The sequence below is a fragment of the Pristiophorus japonicus genome, unplaced genomic scaffold, assembly GCF_044704955.1.
Source record: "Pristiophorus japonicus isolate sPriJap1 unplaced genomic scaffold, sPriJap1.hap1 HAP1_SCAFFOLD_75, whole genome shotgun sequence".
Classification (NCBI taxonomy): domain Eukaryota; kingdom Metazoa; phylum Chordata; class Chondrichthyes; family Pristiophoridae; genus Pristiophorus; species Pristiophorus japonicus.
Genome location: NW_027254666.1, coordinates 2,015,369 through 2,033,686, shown reverse-complemented (window position 1 = coordinate 2,033,686; position 18,318 = coordinate 2,015,369). Strand labels below are relative to the sequence as shown.

The 18,318-nt window shown below is 44.8% G+C and overlaps 1 protein-coding gene and 1 pseudogene across 1 annotated transcript; one reads left to right on the top strand and one right to left on the bottom strand.

Moving 5' to 3' along the window:
- The first annotated feature begins 1,717 nt into the window (after positions 1-1,717).
- LOC139256614 (zinc finger protein 35-like) lies at positions 1,718-2,412 on the top strand (annotated as a pseudogene).
- Positions 2,413-12,104: 9,692 nt separating this feature from the next.
- Positions 12,105-13,668, bottom strand: LOC139256610 (zinc finger protein 271-like). The gene has a single exon (XM_070874271.1). The coding sequence runs from the start codon at positions 13,583-13,585 to the stop codon at positions 12,380-12,382; it is 1,206 nt and encodes a 401-aa protein (XP_070730372.1). The 5' UTR covers positions 13,586-13,668; the 3' UTR covers positions 12,105-12,379.
- Between the last annotated feature and the right edge of the window lie 4,650 nt (positions 13,669-18,318).

The following is an 18,318-nucleotide window of genomic DNA, read 5'->3' as shown; positions in this document are numbered from 1 at the left end:
AGTGCCCAGCTTACGGTTTACATCCCACACAATTCTAACAGAAGAGCCAGCCGCAGAGCTCGGCCCCGTTCAACAGTCCTAGGGTTAAAATCTGCACGTATATTCCCAGGGTTAGAATCCCCATGTACAGTTGCAGGGTTAGAATCCCCATGTACAGTCCCAGGGATACAATCCCCATGTACAGTCTCAGGGATAGAATCCCCATGTACAGTCCCAGGGATAGAATCCACATATACAGTCCCAGTGTTAGAATCCCCGTGTACAGTCTCGGGGATATAATCCCCATGTACAGTCCCAGGGATAGAATCACCATGTACAGTCCCAGGTTTAGAATCCCCATGTATAGTCCCAGGGATAGAAACCCCATGTACAGTCCCAGGGTTGGAATACCCATGTACAGTCCCAGGGATAGAATCCCCAAGTATAGTCCCAGAGTTAGAATCCCCATGTACAGTCCCAGGGATAGAATCCCCATGTACAGTCCCAGGATTAGAATCCCCATGTACAGTCCCAGGTTTGTAATCCAGTGCACGTAAGTGGAATTTCAGGCTCTGTGTTACAAGTTTCATCGGTTAAAGGCTGGAGAGATGAATAATTCACTGACATGCCCTTTTAAGTTTATGTGGTCAAGTATTCAAATTCCCGGTAACTCTAATCCTGGATTTGAAGGAGAGGAGAGCTGTGTTTAAATCAAATAATCTCTTTGGAGATTCTCTGAGAGAAGGATCTGGTCAGCTTGAAACTGAAAGTTACAAATTTACAATTGGTAGTTTTTGACCAATATCGACTCCCACAGGGAGGAATAATTCTGTAATAAGGAAGGAACCGGGCAAGATTTGAAATGTTTTAACAAAGGATTCGAGGGACTCTTGCATTTTGGATCTTTATTTTGTCCACTCGAGGAGTTAGATAACAGACTTTCTCCTTTGAATTTAGAGCTGTAACATCAGGCCATGATCTGTTTACTTGTTCATCTTCTGTTCAATACATTTGCTGAGTAAATTGAAAACCAGATTTGCAGGCGTGATGCTCTATTCGCACATTGAAGGTGAGAGAAATGCTGTGGGGCACACGTTAAGTTCAGTCGCTGAAAGCAATTAACAGAGTGGGTTAAATGATCCCGGGCGTGTGAACAAACGAGAATTGTCTGTTGTCAATTTTTATCCTGTACTTACAGTGAAGACTTTTGTAAACTCCGTTTGCAGGGTATTAGAAGGGGAGGATTTGCAGACGGGAAACTCAAACCAAACATCACATCAAGATCTGACAGAGTCACTCGAGTCATCAGGATCTGAATATCATCGGATCTGGAAAGTGGAAGGAGAAATGTTTGTTTGTTCTGTCTGTGGGAAACGATTTCAAACATCAGTGTGACTGGAAAAGCACCGAGACACACACACCCGATTAAGAGTGTTCCAGTGCACTGACTGTGGAAAGAGCTTTAACCAGTTACACAGCCTGAAAAAACATTGCACAGCGGAGAGATACCATACATCTGTTCTGGTGTGGATGAGGCTTCAACTGATCATCCAACCTGGACAAACACATGGACACCCACACCATGGAGAAACCGTGGAACTGTGAGGACTGTGGTAAGCGATTGAATTACCCGTCCCAGCTGGAAACTCATCAACGATTTCACATTGCGGAGAGTGGCCATTCAGCTGCTCTGTGTGTGAGAAGGGATTTGCTCAGTTATCCAACCTGCTGACACAAAAAACTAGTTCATACTGGGGAGAGGCCGTTCACCTGCTCCGTTTGTGGGAAGGGATTCACTCAGGCAGCTTCCCTGCTGAATTACCAGCGAGTTCACAGTGGGGAGAGGCCATTCACCTGCTCCATATGTGGGAAGGGATCCGCTCAGTCAGCTTCCCTGCTGAATCACCAGCGAGTTCATACTGGGGAGAGGACGTTCATCTGCTCTGTCTGTGGGAGGGATTCACTCAGTCATCTGGCCTGTTCGCACACAACAAGCGAGATCACATTGAGGAGACGTCGTTCACTTGCTCTGTGTGTGAGAAGGGATTCACTCGGTTATCCAACCTGCTGACACACAAACGAGTTCACACTGAGGAGAGGTCGTTCCCTTGCTCTGAATGTGGGAAGTGATTCGTTTTGTCATCCACCCTTCTGAAACACCAGCGAGTTCACACTGGAGTGAGGCCGTTCAGCTGCTCTGTCTGTGGGAAGAGATTCACTCAGTTATCCAACCTCCAGACACACCAGCGAGTTCACACTGGGTAGAGGCCGTTCACTTGCACCAAATGTGGGAAGAGATTCACTCAGTCATCCCACCTGCTGGTACACAACAAACGATTTCACATGAAGGAGAGACCGTTCCCTTGCTCCATTTGTTGGAAGGGATTCACTGTTTCATCCGAACTCCTGAAACACCAACAAGTTCACAACTGACTGCAGGGGTTGGATTCTGCTGTTAATTACACCCAAGGCAGAACTATGTTAATTCTGAAAGTTGGGATTTGTTTCTGCCTATAACTGGGCTATAGTTTGATACTCTGTATAAAAGTGAAATAAATCAATCAGCTTTCTTTTAAACACCGTGTGCCTCGTCCGTGATATCTCAATGACGAGCCAAGCTGATTGAGGACTTGTTACGAACTAGAACATAGAACATAGAACTTGGTGGAATCCATTTAGTACAGAGTTACCACAACTATTTAAAAGCTGAATCTACAAAATGTCCAAGTCTGACATTCAATTTCAAATTATGGGAAATATTCTGATAATCTGTTATTGTCACGGGGCAAAGCAGCATTGTTACTTTAACATCAGTTCAACTCAATGGGCAATATGATCTCCAAAGGGAAAGGCCTCATTAAGCTGACGGTGTCGGCAGTTCTGCAGCTCCTTTCTCACTGTGAGTTAATTCTTTATTTCTTCATTCATCCTCGGAATGTAGGCGAGCCAGGTCGGCATTTATTGCCCATCCTTAATTGCCCCTTTAGAAGGTGGTGGTGAGCCGCTGCCTTCTTGAACCATGCTGCAGTCTATGTGTTGAGGTCAGGATGGTGTGTGACTTGGAGGGGAACTTGGATGTGCTGGTCTTTCCATGGAGCTGCTGTCCTTGTCCTTCTACACGGTGGAGATTGTGGGTTCAGAAGATGCAGTCGCAGAAGCATTGTTGACTTGCTGTTGCAGAAGGTGACACAGTGGTCCTCATGTTTTTAATCTAAGACAGGCCTCAGCCCAGTCATTTGTTCCCAATCTTGATGCAGTGGTTCAAGAGATGACAGGTATCTGGAGCAGTATCGAGAGGTGCTGGGTATCGGCGGCAGTATCGGGGATGGGTGGGACAGTAAGCTGTGAGGAGAATACAAAGCATCTGCAAAGGGATATGGTCAGGTTAAGAAAGTGGGCAATAAGATGGCAGATGGAGCATCACGTGGGGAACTGTGAGGTTATTCACTTTAGTCGGAAGGACAGAAAAACAGAATGTTTTAAGTTGTGAGAAAATGTTAAATGTTGGGTGTTCCGAGAGGCTTGGGTATCCTCGTACAGGAAACACACAGTTGGCATGCAGGTACAGCAAGCAATTAGGAAGGTGAATGGCATGTTGGCCTTTATTGCAAGAGGTTTCGATGACAACAGTGAGAACGTCTTACTACATTTGTACAGGGCTTTGGTGAGACCACAGAGGCGGTCCAATGAAGGTTCACGAGATTGATCCCTGGGATGAGAGGGTTGTTCTATGAGGAGAGATTGAGTAGATTATACTCTCTGGAGTTTAGAAGAATGAGAGGGTATCTCATAGAAAAATATAAGATTCAGAGGGGGATTGACAGGGTAGATGCTGAGAGGTTGCTTCCCCTGGCTGGAGAATCCAGAAATAGGGGGCATAGTGTCAGGATAAGGGGTATTCCTTTTCAGACAAAGTTGAGGAGGAATGTCTTCACTCAGAGGGTTGTGAATCTTGGGAATTGTCTACCTAAAAGGACTGTGGATGCTGAGTCATTGAATGTAACTAAAGTTAAGCTAGATAGATTTATGGACTCCAGGGGAATCACGGGACTATGGGGAACAGGCCTGAAAATAGAATTCAGGTCGATGATTAGCCATGATCTTATGGAGTGACAGAGCAGGCTCCAAGTGCTGTATGGCTTACCCCTGCTTCCAATTCTTATGCTTTTATGTTCTTTACTAGTTTCCAGAGATGAAGGGTGTGTAACCCGAGGACAAAGTTTTAACTAGCGAAAGAATCAGAGGCGAAATGAGGAAAGAAAGTACGCAGTGAGCTGTTATGATCTGGAATACACGGCCTGAAAGGGTGCCAGGAGCAGATTCAGTAATAAGGTTCTAAAGGGAATTGAGTAAATACTTGAATTGGAAAAAATGCAGGGATATTGGGAAAGAGTAGAGGGAATGGGACTAATTGGGATATTGGAAAGGAGCCGGGGGAATAGGATTGATTAGGATATTGGGAAGGAGCAGGTGGAGTGGGACTGATTGGGATATTGGGAAGGAGCAGGTGGAGTGGGATAATTGGTTAGATCTTTCACATGAGTGCTGGCACTGGCACCAGTGGGCTGGATGTACACGATCTGAAATGTATCATTCTTCGACTCAGTGATTCAGTAACTACATCATGTCTCTGTTCATATTACACTACACCCTGTGTCTGTTTATATTACACTGGACCCTGTCTGTGTTTATATTACGCTAGACCCTGTGTCTGTTTATATTACACTAGGCCCTGTCTGTGTTTATATTACACTGAGCCCTGTCTCTGTTTATATTAAACTAGGCCCTGTCTGTTTATATTACACTAGACCCTGAGTCTGTTTATATTAAACTAGGCCCTGTCTGTGTTTACATCACACGAGACCCTGTGTCTGTTTATATTACATTGGGCCCTGTCTCTGGTAATATTAAACTAGGCCCTGTCTGTTTATATTACACTAGACCCTGTCACTGTTTATATTACACTAGGCTCTGTCTCTGTTTATATTACACTAGACCCTGTCTCTGTTTATATTAGACTAGACCCTGTCTCTGTTTATATTACACTAGGCTCTGTCTCTGTTTTAATTACACTCGACCCTGTCTCTGTTTATCATACACTAGACCCTGTCTCTGTTTATATTACACTAGACCCTGCCTCTGTATATATTACACTAGGCCCTGTCTCTGTTTATATTACACAAGACCCTGTCCCTTTTTATATTACACTAGACCCTGCCTCTGTTTATATTACACAAGACCCTGTCTCTGTTTATATTACACGAGACCCTGTCTCTATTTTATTACACGAGACCCTGTCTCTGTTAATATTGCACCCCACTCTGTCTATGTATTACACTAGATCCTGTATCTGTTTACATCACTCTGCGCCCTGTATCAGTTATTACTGCACTAGACCCTGGCTCTGTTTATATGACACGAGCCCCTAACCCATTTAATTGACACGATTGCATTTCTCACTTTATATTACAATAGAACCAGTCTCAGCTAAAATTGAACCAGACCTTGCGTCTGTAACACAGAGAGACAGATGATAGATAGAGGAATAGATAAATATTGATAATCGTAAAGATATGTATTTGCATGTGTGAGAGGATGCAATCATTTAGTTTTTTTTACTTTGAAGCAGGTTTATTCTTGTTAATAGCTATCAGCAGTTTTGTGGGCAATGTCCTATTGATCTGGTATTTTGAGGTTAATATTTGTGTTGAGAGGATGGGGTGAATGTTGTAACAATCTCCCAGAGGTGGACTGGGATTGAGGGACAGGACTGAAGGAGAGCAATTCAATTTGCACTACTTAGTGGCACTCTGTGTGTTAAAGGTTACTAATTCACACTGTGTCCTGTGACAACTGCTCACAGATTTTAAAGCTAAGGATTGTTTTTCCTGCAGTGTTTTCCATTGAGCTTTGCCTGGCCCACTGATTGGGTCAGACAGAGCCTGGAACCGGGACCTCACAGCACCGCCGGATGGGAAGCCGCAGGGTCCTAATGTCCGCCGGGTTCAGTAACTCTCATCTGGTTGAGAGGAACAACGGGAAAAAAAAGCACACACCTCACTCTATATATGTGGGGTGTGTGGGTGTACAAAGTACATCATTTTTAATGTTTGCAAGTGCATTCTGCAAAAATAAATGATTATCTTCACCAGTTATTTTTCACCATTTTATATCCTTTAATTCAGAACGTAATTGCAGATAGTTTAATATCATTACCATTTATTGATAACCCATTGTCTTGCTTAGAAAGTGATGTCACACTGACCATTCCATTACCAAGGTGACCATGTCTGGCCACAGTATTCAGTGGGAAAGGGGATTCAATCACACTGAGTATAATGAGCAGCCACACACTGGTCTCTGCACTGATCGCCTCACCATCACACACAATCTCCTGATATACACCTGGAGTGTGTGATGATTGGTGTAAGTGATGGTAAAAATAAAGCTACCTGTACCTGGCATGAGGTTAATAAACCTGTAATTATCTGCCTGAATAGTTCCCTCATTTGAAGAGAATGAAACACTTGTTACTCTTGAGAATGGTAGAGCTATAGTGGTAGGGGATTCTATTGTAAGGGGAATAGTTAGATGCTTCTGCGGCCGCAATCGAGACTCCAGGATGGTACGTTGCCTCCCTGGTGCAAAGGTCAAAGATGTCTCAGAGCGGCTGCAGGATATTTTGGAGGGGGATGGGGGGTGAACAACCAGTTGTCATGGTGCATATAGGTACCAACGATATAGGAAAAAAATGGGATGAGGTCCTGCAAGCTGAATTTATGGAGCAAGGAGTTGAATTTAAAAAGTAGGACCTCAAAGGTAGTAATCTCTGGATGGCTGTCAGTGCCACGTATTCGTCAGAGCAGGATAGCTCAGATGAATACGTGGCTTGAAGAATGGTGCAGAATGGAGGGATTCAAATTCCTGGGACATTGGAACCGGTTCTGGGGGAGGTGGGACCAGTACAAACAGGACGGTCTGCACCACGGCAGGATTGGAACCAACGTCCTAGGGGGAGTGTTTGCGAGTGCTGTTGGGAGATGTTAAACTAATATGGCAGGGGGATGAGAACCTATGCAGGGAGACAGAGGGAAGTAGAATGGGGGCAGAATCAAAAGATAGAAATAAGAAACGTAAAAGTGGCGGGCAGAGAAACCCAAGGCAAAAATAAAAAAGGGCCAGATTACAACAAAATTCTAAAGGGGCAAAGTGTCTTAAAAAGACAAGCCTGAAGGCTCTGTGCCTCAATGCGAGGAGTATTCGGAATAAGGGACGAATTAACTGCACAGGCAGCAATTAATGAATATGATATCATTGGCATCACAGAGACATGGCTCGAGGGTGACCAAGGCTGGGAACTCAACATCCAGGGGTCTTCAACATTCAAGAATGATAGAGAGAAAGGAAAAGAAGGTGTGGTAGCATTGCTGGTTAAAGAGGAAATTAACGCAATATAAGGAAGGACATTAACTTGGATGATGTGGAATCTGTATGGGGAAGGCTGCGGAATATCAAAGGGCAGAAAATATTAATGGGAGTTGTGTACACACCACCAAATAGTAGCAGTGAGGTTGGGGACAGCATCAAACAAGAGATTATGGATGCATGCAATAAACATACAGCAGTTATCAGGTGACTTTAATCTACATATCGATTGGGCTAACGAAACTAGTAGCAATACGGTGGAGGAGGATTTCCTGGAATGTATTAGGGATGGTTTTCTAGACCAATATGTCGAGGAACCAAGTAGAGGGCAGGCCATCCTCGACTGGATGATGTGTAATGAGAAAGGCTAATTAGCAATCTTGTTGTGCAAGGCCCCTTGGGGAAGAGTGACCATAATATGGTAGAATTCTTCATTAAGATGGAGAGTGATACAAATAATTCAGAGACGAGGGTCCTGAATTTAAGGAATTTAGACTGGCAGATGATACTTAAAGGGTTGACGGTTGATAGGCAATGGCAAACATTTAATGATCACATGGCTGAACTTCAACAATTGTACATTCCTGTCTGGAGAAAAAATAAAACGGGGAAGGTGGCTCAACCGTGGCTAACAAGGTAAATTAGGGATAGTGTTAAATCCAAGGAAGAGGCATATAAATTGGCCAGAAAATGCAGCAATTCTGAGCACTGGGAGAAATTTAGAATTCAGCAGAGGACAAAAGGTTTAATTAGGAGGGGGAAAATGAGAGGAAGCTGGCCGGGAACATAAAAACTGACTGCAAAAGCTTCTATGCATATGTGAAAAGGAAAGGATTAGTGAAGACAAACGTAGGTCCCTTGCAGTCACATTCAGGTGAATGTATAACGGGGAACAAAGAAATGGCAGACCAGTTGAACAAATATTTTGGTTCTGTCTTCACGAAGGAAGACACAAATAACCTTCCGGAAGTACAATGGGACCGAGGGTCCAGTGAGGAGGCACTGAAGTATATCCTTATTAGGCGGGAAATTGCGTTCGGGAAGTTGATGGGATTGAAGGCCGGTAAATCCCCGGGGCCTGATAGTCTGCATCCCAGAGGACTTAAGGAAGTGGCCCTAGAAATAGTGGATGCATTGGGTATCATTTTCCAACAGTCTATCGACTCTGGATCATTTCCTATGTGCTGGAGGGTAGCGAATGTAAAACCACTTTTATAAAATGGAGGGAGAGAGAAAACGGGTAATTATAGACCAGTTATGCTGACATCAGTAGTGAGGAAAATGTTGGAATCAATTATTAAAGATGAAATAACAGTGCATTTGGAAAGCAGTGACAGGAGCGGTCCAAATCAACATGGATTTATGAAAGAGAAATCATGCTTGACAAATCTTTTAGAATTTATTGAGGATGTAACGAGTAGAGTGGACAAGGGAGAACCAGTGGATATGGTGTATTTGGACTTTCAAAAGGCTTTTGACAAGGTCCCACACAAGAGATTGGTGTGCAAAATTAAAGCACATGGTATTGGTGGTTATGCACTGACGTGGATAGAGAACTGGTTGGCAGACAGGAAGCCGAGAGTCGGGATAAACGGGTCCTTTTCAGAATGCCAGGCAGTGACTAGTGGTGTGCCGCAGGGCTCGGAGCTGGGATCCCAGCTATTTACAATATACATTAATAATTTGGATGAAGGAATAAGAACATAAGAACATAAGAACATGGAACAGGAGTAGACCATCTAGGCCCTAGAGCCTGCTCCGCCATTCAACAAGATCATGGCTGATCTGGCCGTGGACTCAGCTCCACTTACCCGCCTGCTCTCCATAACCCTTAATTTCCTTATTGGTTAAAAATCTATCTATCTGTGACGTGAATACATTCAATGAGCTAGCCTCAACTGCTTCCCTGGGCAGAGAATTACCACAGATTCACAACCCTCTGGGAGAAGAAATTCCTTCTCAACTCGGTTTTAAATTGGCTCTCCCGTATTTTGAGTCTGTGCCCCCTAGTTCTAGTCTCCCCGACGAGCAGAAACAACCTCTCTGCCTCTATCTTGTCTATCCCTTTCATTATTTTAAATGTTTCCATGAGATCACCCCTCATCCTTCTGAACATCAATGAGTGTACTCAATCTATCATCATAAGGTAACCCCCTCATCTCCGGAATCAGCCGAATGAATCGTCTCTGTACCCACTCCAAAGTTAGTATATCCTTCCTTTAGTAAGATGACCAAAACTGCATGCTGTACTCCAGGTGCCGCCTCACCAATAGCCTGTGCAGTTGCCGCAGGACCTCCCTGCTTTTGTACTCCATCCTTCTCGCAATGAAGGCCAACATTCCATTCGCCTTTCTGATTACCTGAGGCACCAGCAAATTAACTTTTTGGGTTTCAAGCACAAGGACCCCCAGCACCCATGCACCGCAGCACGTTGTAATTTCTCCACATTCAAATAATATTCCCTTTTACTGTTTTTTTTTCCAAGGTGGATGACCTCACATTTTCCGACATTGTATTCCATCTGCCAAACCTCAGCTCATTCGCTTAACCTATCTAAATATCTTTGCAGCCTTTCTGTATCCTCTGCACAACGCGCTTTCCCACTAATCTTAGTGTCATCTGCAAATTTTGTTACACTACACTCTGTCCCCTCTTCCAGGTCATCTATGTATATTGTAAACAGTTGTGGTCCCAGTACCGTTCCCTGTGGCACACCACTAACCACTGATTTCCAACCCGAAAAGGACCCATTTATCCCGACTCTGCTTTCTGTTAGCCAGCCAATTTTCTATCCATGCTAATACATTTCCTCTGAATCCGCGTACCTTTATCTTCTGCAGTAACCTTTTGTGTGGTACCTTATCAAATGCCTTTTGGAAATCTGAATATACCACATCCATCAGTACGCCTCTATCCACCATGCTCGTGATATCCTCAAAGATTTCCAGTAAATTAGTTAAACATGATTTCCCCTTCATGAATCCATGCTGCTTCTGCTTGATTGCACTATTCGTATCTAGATGTCCCGCTATTTCTTCCTTAATGATAGCTTCAAGCATTTTCTCCACTCCAGATGTTAAACTAACCGGCCTATTGTTACCCGCCTTTTGTCTGCCCCCTTTTTTAAGCAGAGGTGTTACATTAGCTGTTTTCCAATTCTCTGGTCCCTCCCCAGAGTGCAGAGCATTTTTGTAGATTATAACGAATGCATCTGCTATAACTTCCGCCATCTCTTTTAATACCCTGGGATGCATTTCATCAGGAACAGGGGACTTGTCTACCTTGAGTCCCATTATCCTGTCCAGCACTACCCAACCAGTGCTGGTGATTATCTCAAATGAGAATAATATTTCCAAGTTTTCAGATGACATTAAACTGGATGGCGGTTTGAGTTGTGAGGAGGATGCTAAGAGGCTGAAGGGTTACTTGGATAAATTAGCTGAGTGGGCAAATGCTTGGCAGATGCAGTATAATGTGGATAAATGTGAAGTTATCCACTTTGGGGTAAAAACACGAAGGCAGAATATTATCTGAATGGCGGCAGATTAGGAAAAATGGAGGTGCAACGAGACCTGGGTGTCATGGTACATCACTCATTGAAAGTTGGCATGCAGGTACAGCAGGCGGTGAAGAATTAAAATGGTATGTTGGCCTTCATAGCTCGGGCTTTTGAGTACAGGAGCAGGGAGCTCTTACTGCAGTTGTACAGGGCCTTGGTCTGGCCTCACCTAGAATATTGTGTTCAGTTTTGGTCTCCTAACCTGAGGAAGGACGTTCTTGCTATTGAGGGAGTGCAGCGAAGGTTCACCAGATTGATTCCCGGGATGGCAGGATTGACACATAAGGAGAGACTGGATCAACTGGACCTTTATACACTGAAGTTTGGAAGGATGAAAGGGGATCTCATAGAAACGTCTAAGATTCTGACGGGACTGGACAGGTTAGATGCAGGAAGAATGTTCCCGATGTTGGGGAAGTCCAGAACCAGAAGACACAGTCTAAGGATAAGTGGTAAGCCATTTAGGATTGAGATGAGGAGAAACTTCTTCATTCAGAGTTGTTAACCTGTGGAATTCCCGACCGCAGAGAGTTGTTGATGCCAGTTCATTGGATATATTCAAGGGGGAGTTAGAGACGGCCCTTATAGCGAAAGGCATGAAGGGGTATGGAGAGAAAGCAGGAAAAGGGTATTGAGGTGAATGATCAGCCATGATCTTATGGTGGTGCAGGCTCGAAGGCCGAATGGCCTACTCCTGCACCTGTTTTCTATGTTTCTATGTACAGAAGGATCTGGGGGTTCTTGTAAATGAAACTCAACAAGTTAGCATGCAAGTACAGCAAATAATCAGGAAGGCAAATGGAATACTGGCCTTTATTGCAAGGGGGGTGGAGTATAAAAGTAGGGAAGTCCTGCTGCAACTGTGCAGGGCGTTGGTAAGACCACACCTGGAGTACTGCATACAGTTTTGGTCTGGACTTGTCTCTATTCCCATGCCGAGGGAATTGCTGCACCAGATGGGAGGGGCAACATTTGGGAACACGGTTTCCCCACTAATTCCAATTCCCCTTCTGTCTGGTGGATAATGGATGGGCCACTGTGTGTAATGTGCAAGTCAGTAAGAATTGTCAGCCAGCTCTTTCTAATTGGACATTTTATTCAGCAGAAACTTTCACACACTATTGCAGATTTTGTACGAAAGATCAATTTAGGATTAAAGTAAAAGTTCATAATTTTATTGCAAACTAACTTTCTATTGAGAGTTGCTGAATTAACTGGGAAAGATAAAACACAGCGTTGCTTAAATGGACACTGCAGCCCCGAGAACACAATCAGCAATATATCCAGAATATTAAAGTCCAGCCCAGTTATAGGGTTATTAACATCAGCAGAATAAAACCCCAACTGTCAGAATGAACATGGTTCAGTCGGGATGTGATTAACAGCAGTAATAACAGCAGATTCCAACCCCTGCAGTCACTTGTGAACTCGTTGGTGTGTCAGCAGGGTGGATGACTGAGTAAATCCCTTCCCACACTCAGAGCAGGTGAATGGCCTCTCCCCAGTGTGAACTCGCTGGTGTCTCAGCAGGTCGGATGAACAAGTGAATCCCTTCCCACACACGGAGCAGATGAACGGCCTCTCCCCAGTGTGAACTCGCTGGTGTTTCAGCAGGTTGGATGAACATGTGAATCGCTTCCCACACTCAGAGCAGGTGAACGGCCTCTCCCCAGTGTGAACTCGCTGGTGATTTACAAGGTCATGTGACACATTGAATCCTTTCCCACACTCAGGGCAGGTGAATGGCCTCTCCCCAGTGTGAACTCGCTGGTGTGTCAGCAGGTCGGATGATTGAGTAAATCCCTTCCCACACTCAGAGCACGTGAATGGCCTCTCCCCAGTGTGAACTCGCTGGTGTTTCAGCAGGTCAGATGACTGAGTGAATCCGTTTCCACACTCAGTGCAGATGAATGGCCTCTCCCCAGTGTGAACTCGCTGGTGTTTCAGCAGGTTGGATGAAGAAGTGAAACCCTTCCCACACTCAGAGCAGGTGAACGGCCTCTCCCCAGTGTGAACTCGCTGGTGATTTACAAGGTCGTGTGACACATTGAATCCCTTCCCACACACGGAGCAGGTGAATGGCCTCTCCCCAGTGTGAACTCGCTGGTGTTTCAGCAGAGCGGATGACTGAGTAAATCCCTTCCCACACTCTGAGCACGTGAATGGCCTCTCCCCAGTGTGAACTCGCTGGTGTTTCAGCAGGTCAGATGACTGAGTGAATCCGTTTCCACACTCAGTGCAGATGAATGGCCTCTCCCCAGTGTGAACTCGCTGGTGTTTCAGCAGGTTGGATGAACAAGTGAATCCCTTCCCACATTCAGGGCAGGTGAATGGCCTCTCCCCAGTGTGAACTCGCTGGTGTATCAGCAGGCTGGATGAAGTAGTGAATCCTTTCCCACACTCGGAGCAGGTGAACGGCCTCTCCCCAGTGTGAACTCGCTGGTGTGTCATCAGGTCAGATGACTGAGTGAATCCCTTCCCACACTCGGAGCAGGTGAATGGCCTCTCCCCAGTGTGACTGCGGCGATGAAATTTCAGCTTAGACAGTGATCTGAATAGCTTCCCACAGTCACCACATTTCCACGGTTTCTCCTTGGTGCGGGTATCCTTGTGACTCTCCATGGTTGGACGATGGGTTGAAGCCTCGCACACGCACACAACACGTTTACAATTTCTACGTGCTGTGAATGGTGCGATGTTTTTTCATGCTGTGCAATTGGTTAAAGCTCTTTCCACAGGCAGTGCACTGGAACATTCTCACTCGCGTGTGTGTGTCTCGGTGTTTTTCCAGTCACACTGATGTTTGAAATCTTTTCCCACAAACAGAACAGACAAACATTTCTCCTTCAACTTTCAAAGACCGATGATATTTAGGTCCTGATGAATCGACTGACTCCGTCAGATCTTGACATGATGTTTGGTTTGCGTTTCCTGTCTTAAAATCTCCCCTTCTAATATTCTGTAAAAGGAAATAATAAAACTCATCGCTGTCAGTGTAAGACAGAGATTCAGGATAGACACATTTAGTTTCCATGGAACATTCTTTCCTTTCTTGTTCTTCCAAAGCTGTAAATCCCTGTCCCACACATTGTCCCTTCTGCTGTGCTGAAATCCAAACAATCGCACATTTCTACACTGTTTCTCCTCCATTCCCAGTTTTCACCACCAATTCTGGCTGGGTTCATGTCTACACTCTCTGGTTCCCCTCCCTCCCCACCCCTGAAGGTGCTGAGTGTGGCTGCACTAGGTTCCACATTCTCTAGTTTCCCTCCCTCTCTTCCCCTAAAAGTGCTGACTCTGGCTTTGTGGAACAGGGTGGATGAAGGGGACCAGTGGATGTGGTGTATTTGGACTTCCAGAAGGTATTTGACTGCACAAGATAAAAGTTCATGGGGTTGGGGGTAATATTTTCGCAGGGATAGAGAATTGGCTAACTAACAGAAAACAGAGAGTCAGGATAAATTCTCGGGTTGGCAATCAGTAACTAGTGGTGTGCCGCAGGAATCAGTGTTGGGACCCCAACTATTTACAATTTATATTAACGACTTGGATGAAGGGACCGAGTGTAATGTAGCTAAGGTGGGAGGAAAAGCAATGTGTGAGGAGGACACAAAAAACCTGCAAAACGACATAGATAGGCTCAGTGAGTGGGCAAAAATTTGACAGATGGAGTATAATGTTGGAACTTCGGCAGAAAAAATGTGAAGAGCAAGTTATTATTTAAATGGAGAAAAATTTGCAGTACAACGGGACCTGGGGGGTCCTGCTGCATGAAACACAAAAGGTTCGTATGCAGGTACAGCAAGTGAACAGGAAGGCCAATGGTATCTTGGCCTTTATTGCAAAGGGGATGGAGTATAAAAGCAGGGAAGTCTTACTACAGTTATACGGGGTATTGGTGAGGCCACACAAAGAATACTACGTACAGTTTTGGTTTCCATATCTAAGAAAGGATATACTTGCTTTGGAGGCAGTTCAGAGAAGGTTCACGAGGTTGATTCCAGAGATGAGGGGGTTGACCTATGAGGAAAGGTTGAGTGGTTTGGGCTTCTGCTCATTGCAATTCAGACGAATGTGAGGTGATCTTATCGAAACGTATAAGATTATGAGAGAGCTTGACAACGTGGATGCAGAGAGGATGTTTCCACTGATAGGGGAAACTAGAACAAGGGGCATAATCTTTGAATAAGGGGCCACACTTATAAAACTGAGATAAGGAGGAATGTCTTCCCTCAAAGGGTGGTAAATCTGTGCCATTTGCTGCCTCAGAGAGCTGTGGAAGCTGCCTCCCTCTCCTCTCCTGATGGTGCTGACTCTGGCTGGGTTCAGTTCTACACTCACTGGTTCCCCTCCCTCTCCTCCCCTGAAGGTGCTGACTCTGGCTGGGTTCAGTTCTACACTCACTAGTTCCCCTCCCTCCCCTCCCCTGATGGTGCTGACTCTGGCTGGGTTCATTTCTACACTCACTGGTTCCTCTCCTGATGGTGCTGACTCTGACTGTGTTCAGTTTTACACTCACTGGATCCCCTCCCTCTCCTCCCGTGAAGGTGCTGACTCTAACTGGGTTCAATTCTACACTCACTGGTTGTCCTCCCTCTCCTCCCCCGAAGGTGCTGACTCTGGCTGGGTTCATTTTCACACTCACTGGTTCCCCTCCCTCTCCTCCACTGAAGGTGCTGACTCTGTCTGAACACAGTTCTACACTCACTGGTTCCCTTCCCTCTCCTCCCCTGATACTGCTGACTCTGTCTGGGTTCAGTTCTGCACTCACTGGTTCCCCTCCCTCTCCTCCACTGAAGGTGCTGACTCTGACTGGTACAGTTGTACACACACTGGTTCCCTTCCCTCTCCTCCCCTGACAGTGCTGACTCTGGCTGGGTTCAGTTCTCCACTCACTGGTTCCCCTCCCTCCCTGATGATGCTGACTCTGGCTGGGTTTAATTCTACAATCACTGGTTTCCTCCGCCTCATCTCCTCTGAAGTGCTGGCTATCTTCGATCTGGTCCTGTGTAATGAGTTGGATTAATAATCAATCTCCGAATAAAGGACCCCCTTGGAATGATGATAGCATGGTTGAATTTCAAATTCAAATGGAGGGCGAGAAAATTGGATCTCAAACCAGCGTTCGATGCTTAAATGATGGAGATTACAAAGATATGAGAAAAGATTTGGCTAAAGTGGACTGGGAAAATACATCAAAATGTAGGACAGTTGATGAACAGTGGCGTCCATTTAAGGAAATATTTCGCAACTCTCAAGAAAAATATATTGCAGTGAGGAGGAAAATGTGTAAAAGAAAAGATATCCATCCGTGGCTAACTAAAGAAATAAAGGGCATACAAAGTGGCCAAGACTGTTGGGAGGACAGAAGATTGGGAAGCTTTTAAAAGCCAGCAAAGAATGACTAAAAAAATGATTAAAAAAGGGAAGATAGACTATGAAAGTAAACTAGCACGAAATATAAAAACAAATAGCAAGAGTTTCTACAGGTATATAAAAAGTAAAAGAGTGGCTAAAGTAAATGTTGGTCCCTTAGAGGACGAAACCAGGGAATCAGTGATGGGGAACATGCAGATGGCAGAAAATCTGAAAATATATTTTGTATCAGTCTTTATGGTTGAGGACACCAAAAATATCCCAACAGTGGATAGTCAATGGGCTATAGCGGGGGAAGGAACTTACCACGATCACAAAGGAGGTGGTATTCGGAATAAAGGCGGACAAGTCCCCTGGACCTGATGCCTTACATCCTAGAATCTTAAGAGAAGTGGCTGCAGAGATAGTAGATGCACTGTTTATAATCTACCAACGTTCCCTGGATTCTGCGGCGCTCCCAGCAGATTGGAAAACTGCAAATGTAATGCCCCTATTTAAAAAAGGAGGCAGACAAAAACCAGGAAACTATAGACCATTCGTCTAACATCTGTGGTTGGGAAAATCCTTGAGTCCAATATTAAGGAAGCAGTAGTGGATCATTTGGAAAAGCATGATTCGATCAAGCAGAGTCAGCATGGTTTTATGAAAGGGAAATCATGTTTGACAAATTTGCTGGAGTTCTTTGAAGATATAACAAGCAGGGTCGATAAGGGGCAACCAGTGAATGTGGTGTATTTGGATTTCTAAAAGGCATTCGATAAGGGGCCACATGAGAGGTTAGTGCACAAGATAAAAGCTCACAGAGTTGAGGGTAATATATTAGCATGGATAGAAGATTGGCTAACTAACAGAAAACAGAGTCGGGATAAATGGATCATTTTCCGGTTGGCAAACTGATAGTGGGATGCCGCCGGGATCGGTGCTGGGTACCCAACTATTTACATTCTATATTAATGACTTGGATGAAAAGACCGAGTGTTATGTAGCCAAGTTTGCTGACTACACAAATATGGGTGGCAAAGCAAATCTGCAAAGGGATATAGACAGGATAAGTGAGTGGGCAAAACCTGGCAGATGGAGTATAATGTGGGGAAATGTGAGGTTACTCAATTTGGCAGAAATAATAGAAAAGCAAATTATAATTTAAATCGAGAAATATTGTAAAGTGCCTGCAGTACAGAGGGACCTGGCGGTCCTTTTGCATGAAACACAAAAAGTTAGTGTGCAGGTACAGCAAGTAATCAGGAAAGCAAATGGAATGTTGGCCTTTATTGCAAAGGGGATAGAGTAGAAACATAGAAAATAGGTGCAGGATTAGGCCATTCGGCCCTTCGAGCCTGCACCGCCATTCAATGAGTTCATGGCTGAACATGCAAGTTCAGTAGCCCAGTCCTGCTTTCTCACCATACCCCTTGATCCCCCTAGTAGTAAGGACTACATCTAACTCCTTTTTGAATATAGTTAGTGAAATGGTCTCAACAACTTTCTGTGGAAGAGAATTCCACAGGTTCACCACTCTCTGGGTGAAGAAGTTTCTCCTCATCTCGATCCTAAATTGCTTACCCTTTATCCTTAGACTGTGACCTCTGGTTCTGGACTTCCCCAACATTGGGAACATTCTTCCTGCATCTAACCTGTCTAAACCCATCAGAATTTTAAACGTTTCTATGAGATCCCCTCTCATTCTTCTGAAATCCAATGAATACAAGCCCAGTTGATCCAGTCTTTCCTGATATGTCAGTCCCGCCATCCCTGGTATCAGTCTGGTGAACCTTCGCTGCACTCCGTCAATAGCAAGAATGTCCTTTCTCAAGTTAGGAGACCAAAACTGTACACAATACTTCAGCTGTGGCCTCAGCAAGGCCCAGTACAACTGCAGCAACATCTCCCTGCCCCTGTAGTCAAATCCACTCACTATGAAGGCCAACATGCCATTTGCTTTCTTAACTGCCTGATGGACCTGCATGTCAACCTTCAAT